The following is a 14,299-nucleotide window of genomic DNA, read 5'->3' as shown; positions in this document are numbered from 1 at the left end:
TAAAATTGTATTCGTACTAAAAATATATGATTAAGTTGTATATGTTTCTCTTGTGTTGTAATTAGACTTTCAAACAAACTTTGTTTTTTTCTTTCTTTTTTTAATTGGTTTTAATTGTTTCTTTTTCTCCTCTATCACGCAAGAAAATATCAATTGGGAAGATTAAGGGTGCATCCTTCCAAAAATTAAAACATGATGTGTCTCTTGAACGGAAACTTGATCACATTTTTTTAATTTCTAGCTTGTTGCTATTCTCACACTATATTTATATATATATATAAGAAATATACAATCATGCACCAATTTCTTACCAACCAAAATAGAACCTCCATTATTTTGTTGACATGGTCTAATTAATTTTATAGGTGATGATGTTGCATACATTTTCGGCCTTAGAATTGCATATGATTCAAGATTGATTAAATATAATTGCTAATCAATTATATGCATAATGTAGCAACAAGAAAATCAATGAGACAGATTACAATCTCTACAAAGTTGAATGCTTCAATTAAGTATTCAAGTTGAATACTTGTGTTTTTTTTCACTACATAAAAGACCAATCATATTTATCCTCTTCCACAAAAAAAAAAAAAAAAAAAAAAACTCAATTGAAAAGAGAAATCAAGTAAGCAAAGTTAAAAAAACAAAGGATTTCACATTTTCACTACATTTCAAAATCCAAACATTCAAAAATTAGATCACTCTGCCTCCTTCTATTGCTCAATGGAGGATTTGATTAACCAGCTGTACAAAATTGAAAGAATGGTTTATTTGTTTGAATCCATTAGAATAGTCAACCTCCTTGCTGTTCTTGTGAAGTTACTGCAACAACATTAAAGAGATAATAAGCATTGACTTATTTGAGGTTATCTACTAGCATAAACACTTATGAGACTGTTTGAAAGATCTTACGAAAACAACCCAGAAAGGGTCTAAAGATATGATGAAATGTATTGTGAAATTCAGGAGGGTAGTGTTTGTGATTCTTACCTGAATGGTTCCTCTCCAATGTGTTTGACTGCTCCAGATATATCACGGTAGAGCACGCGACTTACCTTCTCATATTTTTCTATGCCAAACATGTCTGCCAGCTTTCTGTACAGTTCATCATAAGATCCAAGTAAAGAAAGGTCAATTGTCCGACCGACATCTTCTGATTCGAGAAAAACTTTACAGTGATCCGTACTCTCCAAACTTGCTTCCGTTTCTTCGCGGTTATCCTTATACCATTGGAAACTCTCACTAGAGGAGCGTTTTGGTAAGACTTGTTGATGACGAGGAGTTCCCGAACCATCGGAAAAATTACCCATTTTATTGGTATTTCCATCTGATGAATGGTCATTAGAGATTTGTTGCTCGGTGAGAATTTTTTGGCCGAAAAGAACAAGCTGAGGTTTCTTCTCATCGTTGAATTTCTTTGAAGACTGAGTAGAACTTGCCATGGATAGTAAGCAAGAGACATTCTCACTCGTGCTAGATTTTTGCATCATTAGGTTATTAGAGACACTAGGTAGTTTAGCAGCATGATCAAAAGGCACGAAACCGGCCGGAAATAGACCTGCCTGAACTTTACTGAGGTGGAGATCCGATATCGGAAGACCATAATGAGCATGCCTGGCTCCCTGCATGCCAGCAGGAGTACTTTCGGGTAGACAACGGAATAGGTTGCTCTGACCTAGAAGGTTACTAGGAAACGATGGCACTGAAATTTGGCCGTCGAGGGGGAAATCGTGGTGTGGAGACAATCTCAATTTCTTCCTTGGTTGTGAGAAAGGTGAAAGGTTTATGGATGGAATGTTTGCTACTAATTCAACCAACCATGGACTCACCCTTCTTACATTTTGCAGTAAATCTGGTTCATCCCATTTAACCTACAAAATATCATAATACTACTTATTATGAGTAGACACAATGCAAATATTCCTATGATCCTATCAAATGAAATCATACAAAACTCAACTGGTAACAAAATAACAGAAGCACATTCTTAAATGGATTAACAAACAACATCAGAGTTCATTAATTTAGTAATCAAGTGGTAACTCAACGTGTACGCGTAATGCACAGTGCGAAGGATAACATAAATTAAAGATTAGCAAGAGAGAAGATTACCATATTTAAGTATTATGCAATTTTATGTTCTGTTAATTGACATCAAATTTAATAAAATATGGTGTTACCTGAAGAAGCCTCCAAGGTGAATTAGGCCAGAGAAGGGGATCAACAAACTGAACTCCAGATACAATTCCCATAAACCAACTTATTCGAGACGAATCCTCGGTTTCAAAGGCCATCTTGAATCTTATTCCAGAACACCATCGAATCTGCATTGCCGCCTCTACTAAAGGCGCCTTCACACAAAACTCTGGCGTACTTGCGCGAGGGTAGTAAATAACCTCAAACGGTTGCTTATTAGCCGCTAAAGTTACCGCTTGAAGGACCGCTTCTGGCCTAACCTTTTCCCTCCCAGTCATATTCGCGCCTGAGTTCAAACCATTGTTATTGTTGTTGTTAATGTTTCTCCCCATTTGATTCTCATTCTGTGTAAACCAAGGAAGAGGAAAATTTTCTCCAACAGGATTCCACCCTAATGGTAATGGATCCTCATGTCCACCACCAATACCCTTCTTCGCTCGTCGAATCCCAACACAAAGATCACCATTTTCCGCTCTCAAAAACACAATCGAATCCCCGGCAAGAAGCTTCTTGTGATTAACAAAAGTACTCCAACCAGTAGTCAAAAGATGCCGCCTCGGTGTTCCTCTATAAATATGCCTAAACTTCCACGTCTCGCCATGAACATCTTTAGCCAAAATGTTCTGAAGAGGAGGGTCGGCCGCGTAATCCAAACGAGGGAAAATCGTCTCAGCACAATACCTAGGAACAGAAAAACCTCCACCATTGTTAGCATCAGATTGAGTCAATGTCTTTGCAAATGAAACAGGCTTATCTTGATTTTCATTTCCTCCAACAGTGTCATAATCTGCAGCATCATTTCCATTACCATTTCCACCCAAAGGAACAAGCTTAAGCTTAGCATAAACCTCATCTGTTTCAGGATCAGCCATATACTTAATAGATAAAACTTTGCATGGAATCAAAGGTGAAACCTTTGGACAATTCATGAAGTTAACAGGTCCACATGCATGTTCAGCATGACCTTGAGGAAAGTAATAAACTTTACTGTTCACTGTTGGCATCTGAACCATTCCACCTGCACAAGCATGCCATAGTTGAGGATCTAAACACCTTTCAACTTCTTCTGATGAATTGTTATTATTGTTATTATCTCTTGAATCCATAAATATATTCATCTTCAAAAAACTTTCACTGCAAAATTTCTGCAACTGTATTAGTTTACCAAATTAAGTAATAGAATTGATGACACAAAATAAAAATATACACATTAAATTTTTATCTTCCACCATGAATTAAAAGACTAGTAAAGTTGCAATTTATGAACTTTTTTCTACCTGAAAAGTCATATATGATCACACAGTAACCGCTGGAACAAGAAGAAAATTGCTTGCCACGTGTCAACAAAATTCAGAAACAAAAATCCCAGTTGCTCACTGCTTCTCTTGAGTCTTCAATTTTGCTGACAGACTAATAATTCAGATTTCATAAAGTTTATTTATTTTTTCTTCAAATTAACTACCTTGTCTCCAAAACATTGACACAATGAAAATCCTAATGTCTTGAACAATTAAATATCTCAAAGGGTCGCTTCCATGTTCATCAAAATTTGAAATTTCATAAAAATTGTTCATACCCACCAAAAAAAAAATTCTGTTCTGTTTTTTAACAGAGGATTTTAAACAAGTTAAAACATGAAATTCTTTTACATATAAAAAATAAAAAACAGTTCAAGATCCAAGCATAAAAATGAAGAGAAGAAAAAGCAAGTAGGGACAACAAAATAATCTGTATTATATATGTAACAAGATCTTCTTCAAAGTTTATAATATAAGAAGGAAAAAAAGGTAGAATTTAGAAAAGAGAATCTTGAGGTGGATTCAATTCAAAGGAAAGAGATGATGGCCGACATGGATGCAGTGCAGAGATAAGAAAAGAGAGAGAGAGACAGTTTATGGATGGATGATGCAATGCAATGGCAAGAGTCCAAAAGCATACACGCACAATGACACCACACAACACACGAAAACTAACAGAAACAAATAATAAAAACCAATGACTTTTGTTTACTTTTAACAACAAAAATATCAAAGTGTTGTGTGTGTGTGTAGTAGTGGTGGACTTTAGTAACATCCATTATTATTGTTTATTTATTGTGTGTGGGACTATTTGGTTTCTTCTCTGTTTTTTTACTATGGTTGCCCAAGGTATTCTATATGGTTAAAAAGATCTGGTTTAGAGCTTGGTCTCTTTTCATATATATGTTTTTCCATACAAATCGATCGAGGATTAACTTGTAAATTTGGACGAGTTTACGTTTTAAGTGTCAAAATTGTGTTGATTTAAAGGTAAAATCGTTTTTTTTTAAATTGAAATGTTTAACGAGTTTGAACGAGTTAACACATGGTAAACTTGATAAACTTGGATAAAACCGTTCGAGTTTATGAGTTAACACCAAAAAATCACAATTTTTTTGGTTTTGGGCCATTTTGTTGGGTCCGTTTTCTTTAAAATCTAATATCTTTTTTCAAACTCAGTAGCCCAAAGCACTTGTCTACCTTTACGGTTAACACTTTCTAGCCTTATCTTGCCTTGTCTTTATTTCGTCTGAAACCTTCTTAAATGAACAACACAACACACAATATTTATGATTTTACGAGTTAATTTTGTATTATGATGTTAAGTTGAGCATAATGTTTTATTATGGTGGTTGAATATACTTTGTCTTTATACTTAAGTCATATTATGCAGTATTGACATTTTACAATATGGGTCATGTTAACTTGTGCCCTTAGGGCACAAGTTAAAGAGCTTATAAAGGAAATTAAAAATAAATTTTGTATTGAAAATATAACTTTTGTAACTTTTAAGACATTGAATACACAAGTTTTAAGGAAAAACTTTCTACATTTGCCTTCTTAACTTATGCCACAAGAGCACAAGTTAACATTTCCATTACAATATTTATATTAGCTTCTTACATATGTCATATATATAATAACTTTTATATAATTTTAATTTTAAATAATTCATATGAGTTTATGACTCGAGTTTATTTAAGTAAAACGAGTTGAGGTAAACTTTCAAAATGTAAAACCTTAACTTTTTAAGATCGATTATTGTGGTTATATCTGACTCAAAAATTGGTCTTTAAAGTTACGTATAGATAATATTCGATTCACGAAGAAAAAAATTCACCGGTTAGATAATTTAACAATTATCTACACAAATAATATACTTGCGTAGAGAAAACCCAGCGATATAAATGTACATGTGCATGGGTCATGCATTGTTTATTATCTATCATATTTTATTTATTTAAATGTTATAGAGTATGTTTTTTTTTAGTTATAGAGTAAAAATATAAAGATTGTTACATGATAAAATATTATTAAAATGTAAATTCTTTACATACATAAATATAAACGTTGTTCATTTTTTTTTATCAAAGGGTTGTTCAAATTTTAAAAATACATTTCTTGATTAAAAATATCATTTTTTACTTTCAAGCAAACGCGACTTTAGTTCAATTCTTCATAAAATGTGAGACTCTAAAATCTAGAGGTGCCAGTACAGTGAAACAAATGTTTAACAAAATAAAAACAAAGTGCGAGTACGTTAAAAAAATATATATTCTTTTCTATGTAATATAATGTGAGAGAGCTAAATTTTTCAATTCACAACAAAAACTTTATAAAAATAGTTTAAATTTTTTTTGAAAAAAAAAAGGTGTTGGTTTACAACAAGAAAGAAACTGAAATACACAAATAATATATAATCATTGTATTAATTTAAGAGAAAGTCACTCCCAATAATATACAACAAGTGTTGGTTTCCTCTATCGAATCTATTTTTAATAATTTTTTTTGGGGGGGGAGTGTAGACCATAGGAAAATTTCTTGGATTGATTGGCAGACTATCTGTCGGAGTCGGGAGGTTGGAGGTTTGGGGGTAAGGAGAATTAGAGACTTTAATATTGCTCTGTTAGGGAAATGGTGTTGGAGGTTGTTGGTGGATAGGGATAGGTTGTGGTTTAGGGTGTTGTCATCTAGATATGGGGTGGAGGATGGTCGGATTAGGAGGGGCAGTCGTGATGCTTCGGTTTGGTGGAGGGATGTCTCTGCCTTGCGGTCTGAACAATTGTTTCAAAGGAATGTTAGGCAAGTGGTGGGGGATGGTAAAAATACATTATTTTGGTCGGATGTTTGGGTGGGTGAATTGTCTTTTAGAGATCGTTTTAATAGGCTATATGAGTTGTCATTGTCGAAGGGCGAGTCTGAACAATTGTTTCAAAGGAATGTTAGGCAAGTGGTGGGGGATGGTAAAAATACATTATTTTGGTCGGATGTTTGGGTGGGTGAATTGTCTTTTAGAGATCGTTTTAATAGGCTATATGAGTCCGTGTTGATTATGCATTCGTTAGGTTGGGGGGTGGATGGGCCGGAGGCTTGGAGATGGAGGCGTAGGCTGTTTGCGTGAGAAGAGGAGTTGGTGGGGGAACTTGTTATTTTACTTTCTAATGTTGTATTGCAGGAAGATCGGTGTGATACGTGGAAATGGCTGTTGGAACCCTCATCTGTTTATTCAGTGCGTAGTGTATATAATTTTATTACAGATACAGTCCTGTTGATCCTGTGGTGCCCGTTTCATCTCTTTGGCACAAGGATGTTCCTTTGAAGGTGATTTTATTTGCATGGAGAGTGTTTCGTGCCAGGATACCTACTAAAGACAATCTTTTTCGTCGAAATGTTATTGATTTTGATGCTCAGTTATGTATTGGAGGGTGTGGGGAAGTTGAAACATCCCCCCACTTATTATTTCATTGTAAATTCTTCGGTTCAGTTTGGAATCATATTCTCAGGTGGCTTAGAGTGTCAGCGGTCTTGCCATATGACGCGGCAAGTCATTACTACCAGTTTAGTACTATTGGTGGTGTGGCTAAATCTCGGTGTTCTATTTTACAGGTTATTTGGTTTGCAACAGTGTGGGAGATTTGGAAAGAAAGAAATAATCGAATCTTTAATGACAAACATTGTTCTATGACGCAGGTGGTGGACAAAATCAAGTCCCTAACCTATAGGTGGTTGAAGGGAAAACATGTATGTCTTCCCCTCAATTATCATGGTTGGTGGCTAAGTCCGTTTACGATTTTAGGCATAGGTTAATTGTCTTTCTATTTTGTTGTGATCTTTGGTGTTTGGCTTAAGCATTGGTAAGCCTTGTAAATTGTTCCGAATGCTGTTCGTTTGACTGGTGTTTCTTCCTTAGCATACCTTGTGCTAGGAAGGCCAGTTTTGTTGTGGTTATATAATTCATTTTAGCTTCTTCAAAAAAAAAAAAAGTTGAGGAAAAATGAAATATCAAACAAGCTTCTTTCGAATATCGACATCAAACACGTATCCGGTTTCCTCTATTTTGTAAATACTCATACTTCATAAGTGAGACTATTTGGTTTCTTCTGTGTGCTTTAATTTAATTAATTAATAAATGGCTTTTCTTGTTAGGTTTTCACTTTCTTTTCTTTTTTTAGTTTTCGTTTGAAAGGATATAAAATAGTGAACCCCATATCTTTAAAAGCCAGCAAAACATTTAACATATATGTTAAAGAAAGATGAGTTGTTGGCTTTGCCCTCTTTTGTACCAAAAAAAAAAAATAGAAAAAAGAAAGATGAGTTGTGATGTCTGATTTGAAAATTTATTATTTTAAATTGACATTTTTTTAGGAAATTAGACAGTTTCTTAAATGTCCATGAAGAAGATTAAACAAACTTTTTTCTAAATTATTCTAGGGTTTTTTGGAAGGATAGATTTTTCAAGGGTTATTTGATGTTTTATTTAAATTTGTTCATAAAATCTAAAAATTGATTGAGTGTTATTTTTTTGCTAAAACAAATATTAAATAATGAGCCAAATAATATCTTCAAATTTAGAAGAAAAAATATATTGTCTTTCATGAATAAAGTAGTTACTTCAAATTTTATTTAATAATTTTATTTTTAATGATCTATTATTTAGTTGGAAGAGAGAGGAGAATTTTTTTTTTGTTAATAAGGATATATTTAAGGAAGGAAAACGAATTTCTATCGGAGGGCTAGGTAAGTTTTTGCACCTAGTCAAAAGTGAATGGATGTCAAAGGAGAGTTAGTAACATGTATCTCATCAACAAAGATAAAAAAAAAAAAAAATTCCTCCATTAAAGTTTATTCTCACGATATAGTGTCGGGAGAGTTTGTAACACGTCTCTCATCAACAAAATAAAATTGATTCATAAAGTCGTCTATTTGAGAGGTAATTCAACCTCATATAAAAACACTGATGTTTTTGTACACAAAATAAATAGACTTCTTGTTGTTGACTTAAGGACTAGTCTCAAAGAGTTTAAGCCATTGTGATATTTTGAGATATCTATTAAAGGTAAAAAAATCCTAATTATTGTTATTAGGAAAGAAACAAAATAATCATCTTCCCTCGCTAAACCAATCGAAATACATATTTAATATCTATTACATCCTCTCTCATCTTTAGAATGGAAAACCATTGAGGATTTTGACTTCACACCTTAAGTTGATCGTGACGGGGCAGATTGCTCCTTCAAGTCGGTTTTAAAAAAGGTTCATGCCAACTAGTGTCCCATGAAAACTAGTTAAGAAAGATAAAAATAGAAAAATTTCATTGAAAACAACAAATTTTTTACTTTTAAAAAGTTGAATATAGTACTACTTTTTGAAACTTCTCATGCAATAAAGTCGGTTTTATATTGCATTCCTTAACCAGTGTCCCATGAGCACGGATTATCATTTTTCTTTAAAAAAAATTGTTTCAATATTTATTGAATCAACGATAAAGTTGGACTCAAGTGAACAATTTTATGTTTTATTACTTGTGTAATATTGGATTATGTTGAATTTAATTGTCTATTTTGAAATTTATTACTTGAGTTTTGTTCCATTTAGTGTTCAATTTTTACCAACAGCCCAATGAAATATTGTTATCCCATTGCCAAAACTTTCACTCTTTGGCAAAGCTTCCATGACAAGCTACCTACTGATGAAACTTTACCAGAAGAGGATGCAACTTCCCATCTATGTGCAATTTTTGTGGCTCCAATATAGAATCCTCTCTTCCTTTTCTTTGATTGTAACTATGCTAAATTGGCACTAGTTGAGTTATATTCTTAATATACATTTGAAGCTACCATCACCAATTGCATCTCTGTCATTTGGTATTGCAAAAACCAAAATAGATTCAACAATAGAGCCATCAAACCTAATTTTGCTATCAACCTTATCATAGCAGAAACTTCTCCTTACATCAACCACAATAACCTTCATGCCAATTTTTCCATTACTAACTTTATCATCTTGAAAGGTTTCAATGTTAAAATTAAACACCCTAATGTTAAAATTATTTTATTTTCAACTGATATGGACAAAGATAATATTAATAGCATACAACTAACTTCATAGTATTTATGCCAACATGTGATCTTTTTCATTACAACCAACATGCGATTTCTTATTTTCTTGTAGACATTAATTTCTAGTTCAAACAAAGAGAACCATGCAAATAATAATTGATCTATACTCTAGGGGGTGGACCGTACATATATTAAGTAACGTAGCTTGGTCCAACCCTAGTAGAGTTGCCAAATGCAGCGGCACTAATTTTCGACTCTTGTTGAGTCTGATTGTAACAAACATGGAAAAATATTTAAAGTGAATGAGAATTTAAAGAAAAGAAGGATTTTTGTTTGTAAGATAGGCATTCTTTGTCCCAAAAAATAGGGAGTTATTTGGTAAGCCGACAGACACTATGAGAAAATAAAAGAATTTAGATACTTCATTGTATGGTTCAAAAACCAAAACATTGTAGCGATTGATAAATTTAAAGAAAAATGTTACAGATAATAACTCAAAGTTTTCGATCTTTTTTTCTTCTATTATTTTCTGTGCTATGAAAATTATATATTTTGTATAATTTACGTTTTTAGCAGTTTAAGAGTCTTTCTTTAGTTTGGTCAAAAAAAAAAAAGAGTCTTTCTTTAGTATTCAATGAACTGTTAAACATTTAAGATTTAAGATTATATTTTCATTCTGTCATTCAATGTGTGATTTTTCTTCATAAGATTAACAGAGTATCTGTAAGTTTTAATTCGTTAATGGCTTTGATACAAGAAAAATGTTATAGTATCATATTTTCTAATACATTTTTTCCACACACTGTATTATTGGTTAAAATTATACCAGTCCATTAAATTGCGTTGGTTTCATATAATTTGATGAGACTTATATGAAGTTTGACCAATAAAAGGAAAAGGGTTAGAAAATGTGCGTCAAAGAAATATTCATATAATCACATGATTCTTTAAATTATTATTTTTTTAATATTTTTTTTGAGAGGAGTACACTTTAAAGTCTCAAACCAATATCATTAAACTAACCAAAGCGAGTCATTCAAAAACTAAAATTAATTAAGATGATACAATAAAAAGATCATTAATTGGGACATGTCACATTTCCATTTCGAGATCAATACTAGCGTCAACGATGCATCTAGAAATATTATGAGACAATATGGTGTTATCATAACCAAATTCAAAACCTTAAAACCAAACTAATTCTTTCAAAATGACTGAATGTCAATAATATTGCGAGATCCAATCGACTTAGATATAGGTGGTCTATGAGATGACCAATTGAACCACATTTTTTTTTATTCAAAAAAAAAAAAGAACCACATGCTGACATTGGTGAAGGTAAATAAACTTTGATCAAGATTCTCTCGAACAATTCTTTCTTCGTGAAGCATAGAAAGTGGCGAGTTAAGACTTCATATATATAAGGTGGCGAGTTAAAATCTCTTCATTTAATTAACATTATTATATGAAGAGAGATCTAGTCGGATTTTTTTGTTAACCATCTGTTTCTCAAGAGAAATAAACACTATGAAGTTTGACGGTAAGTACGTTAAGCCTGACGAAAAATTGTTCATCATGAATCAAACTCAGGTTTTCTTGAACAATTCTTTCTTGGTGAAACTCATTAGTCGCTTGAGTCAAATTGCTTGATTATATTAATTGTCGTTGAATATATTAACAATATTTTAAAAATATTATTATATGAAAAATACTAAAAAAATGCTTTTGAGATACTAGTTAAACAAACAAATATATTAAAAATATATTAAAACTTGTATAATCAAAATTATGCAAGCTATTTATTTTTCCTTAAGTAATGCCCAATGGCCTAGTTAGCATGACCCTTGTTATATTCACCTATATAACTTTCTTTGTTGGAAGTGTTCATTAAATATAGATCGAAGTTGATTTCAACCCATACATGGCATCATTGAAGCAAAACATTGAAAACACATGCATGTAGGAAGTTGTCGATCGTTCAAACCTGCACGACAATTAGAGGCACCCAAACCCACCAACACTAAATACAATGCTCATGATGTGTCTGCATATCGATGCTAACAGCTCCTCAAGTTTTTATAACCCTTCAACCTAGGCGAATGAATTTACTCCATTTTAATTTTTAGGGAACATTTTCCATCTTCATTGAGGGTGTGTCTGGAGGACTTAATCGAATAGCGGATGTATTGAACAGTTTAGATGTTAAAAGTTTAAGATTTTCACATACTTGGTTACGTATTTCTTTCTCCTACTCCCTTTTTCTAAGACACATGCGGAGCAGTAAAAATCATGTAATATTCAATTAAGACTTTTTTATGGTTAATTTAGCAAGGGTACTAAAATATCGTCAAATAGTAAAAATTATAAAATTTATATCCACATGCATTGTAAAATTACTACTTAACTAATACGATTATGATTAGGATGTGTAGCTTGGGGTTGCAGTTTTTACTTTTTACAATGATTGGTTTATACTGATCAAGTAAAAAAAAAACAGATGAAAAAGTGATTAAATCATGTTTGATTTCCTTAAAAAAAAAAAAAATCTTGTTTGATTTCCTTCTCATTTACTACTTGGTAATTGGGTCTAGAGTCTACAATTGATTACTTAGTTTTACAACGTTCTAAAAAAAAAAATATAAGCACAATGTCTTAGATCCTTAGGTCCTTTTTAATTTGAAATTATGTTTGTAATGGATGCTTGACTAAGGGTCTGTTTGTTTCAACTGATAGAGGGAGGAAAGATTGTGAGTGGAGAGAAAGAAAGTGGAAAGGAGAGCTTTCTATTGTTTGGAACATCATAGAAACAGATTGGAAAGAAGCATCATCTATGGGACCCACACTAAAATTGTTTCTGCGCTGCTTTGGACAGAAAGTGAGAAGAAACCCATTTATAAGCTTGAAAAGTCACAATTACCCTTACTTTATTACTTTTATAATTTTCATTGTTTTTTTTTATTTCCAGCTTTTTTTTTTGTCAGTGGCGTTTTTAAGGTGCAGGTTTTAATTTTGTTACTATTCCTATGTTCTTATTTTTGGCATTATTTTTTCATTGGTACATTTTTTTGGGTATAATATTATATATATAAGTAAATACATATGAATTTAATATGTGGGTATAAATGTCATTTACTAAATATAGTTTATTCTTTCCTTCCATTTTCTATTCACTTTCACTATAATCAAACAACCTAACAAATCATCTCACTTTCCTCATACTTTCTTTCCTTTAACAATCTTTCCTCTTACAATCTTTTCTTTCACTTTCTTTGGTGATCCAAACACACCCTAAATTCAGTCTACTAAATCTTATGACTTTGAAAGAAATCCAAGATATAATGAACAAAAATTTATAAAAGAAATTACAATACTTAATCACACTTTATAACACTTATACCATTTTTCTTTAAATTTTATAAAATCTTATAATATAAATCCTTTTTAAATACAAATTATAATTCAACACACTCATAATTCTACTAGCTAGTGATTATTTACTTTAACCCATGTTTTTTTCAACCTATGTTTTTTTAGGAATGTTTACTACAGATTATTTACTTAACTGGAGTAAGTAATAACATTGAAAAAATATAAAAATACACATGTCACAAATAACGTTGACAAAATAAGTGTCTGCGTTAGCACGGGTTTTTTTACTAGTTAATTTGACAACTACAAGACAACAAAGGGAAGCAGTGCATGGACTGAGAGATGCTACGTTTCATTTCATGTCAATTTTTTCTTATATCTTTTAATTATTGTGTTTTTGTCTTTGTATTTTTATTGTTGGATGGGATATGTTTGGAGAACAGTGAGTGAAAGAAACCAGTTGGAGGTGACAAAACAATCTTCCACGCGTTAGAATAAGGATGTCCCATATTGAAGCCATTACCATTCATTCATTTGAAATTATATCAATCTGGGACTTTGATTGTGACCTTTGGTTTTAATGTGAGGCAAGCCAGAAACCTCATATTTGGCAATGCCATTGACAACAAATCGAAACATATTTTGTCACACAAAATAATAATAATTAGTGTTTAAGACAAATATGAGTGATAATATTTTGTAAGTTTTTAAATTTCACTCTACTCAATAGCTGGAAAAACGCACAAATGCAATGTTGACGCCTCATTCTCTCGGTCTTTATTAAGATAGGACTTGGTATGTGTATTCAGGACGACGAAGAGCGATTTATCTTGGCCAAAACATAATGGATCTCTCTGGTGCTAGATGTGGACATGGGTGAGGCGTTAGGCATGTTCTCAGCCCTTCAACGGGCTTGTGACCTCCAAATGGTTAACATGGATTTCAAGACGGACTCTAAAACCATAGTTGACAATATGTATGGTAATACGCAAGATGTTTATGATTATAGTGCAATTATCAATGATTGTAGACGTCTTCTAGTTTCTGATTTAGTGAACTCTGATGTAAAGTTTATTAAGAGGCAAGACAATAAAGTGACTCATAACTTAGCTAGGGAAACTCTATAACATGCTAATTTTCGCATCTTTATTAGAATTCTATCATGTATCTCTACCCTTATCATGAATGAAATGCATTAAATTTTCTTTTGTCTAACTTTTTTTTGTTATTATTAAGGCATCATAATCACAATACATAGAACTCCAAAATTGAAGAAAAATTATCCTCGTCCTATAATGACAACCAATGAGTAACAATATGTTTAGAACCACTATGAACATAATTATCATCGTTCTCAAATGACAACCAGCAAAT

General features: G+C 32.2%; 1 protein-coding gene across 2 annotated transcripts; it reads right to left on the bottom strand.

The window, feature by feature from the left end:
- Window positions 1-489: 489 nt before the first annotated feature.
- On the bottom strand, window positions 490-4,156 carry LOC146956032 (auxin response factor 18-like). 2 transcript variants are annotated; one of them, XM_085725867.1, is made up of 4 exons: window positions 3,477-4,156; window positions 2,184-3,344; window positions 994-1,874; window positions 490-825 (listed from the first exon to the last, which is right to left on the bottom strand). In XM_085725867.1, the coding sequence occupies exons 1-4, from the start codon at window positions 3,486-3,488 to the stop codon at window positions 771-773; spliced, it is 2,109 nt and encodes a 702-aa protein (XP_085581993.1). In that variant the 5' UTR covers window positions 3,489-4,156; the 3' UTR covers window positions 490-770. The 2 variants fall into 2 exon arrangements, with proteins under 2 accessions (XP_085581993.1, XP_085581999.1); XM_085725873.1 differs by having other exon boundaries at window positions 2,184-3,333.
- Window positions 4,157-14,299: the final 10,143 nt, after the last annotated feature.

Source organism: Medicago sativa, chromosome 1 (assembly GCF_051527215.1).
Source record: "Medicago sativa cultivar Bolivia chromosome 1, Bolivia_mono, whole genome shotgun sequence".
Taxonomy (NCBI): domain Eukaryota; kingdom Viridiplantae; phylum Streptophyta; class Magnoliopsida; order Fabales; family Fabaceae; genus Medicago; species Medicago sativa.
Note: the sequence above shows the minus strand (reverse complement) of the source record. Positions and strands in the feature narration are given on the sequence as shown.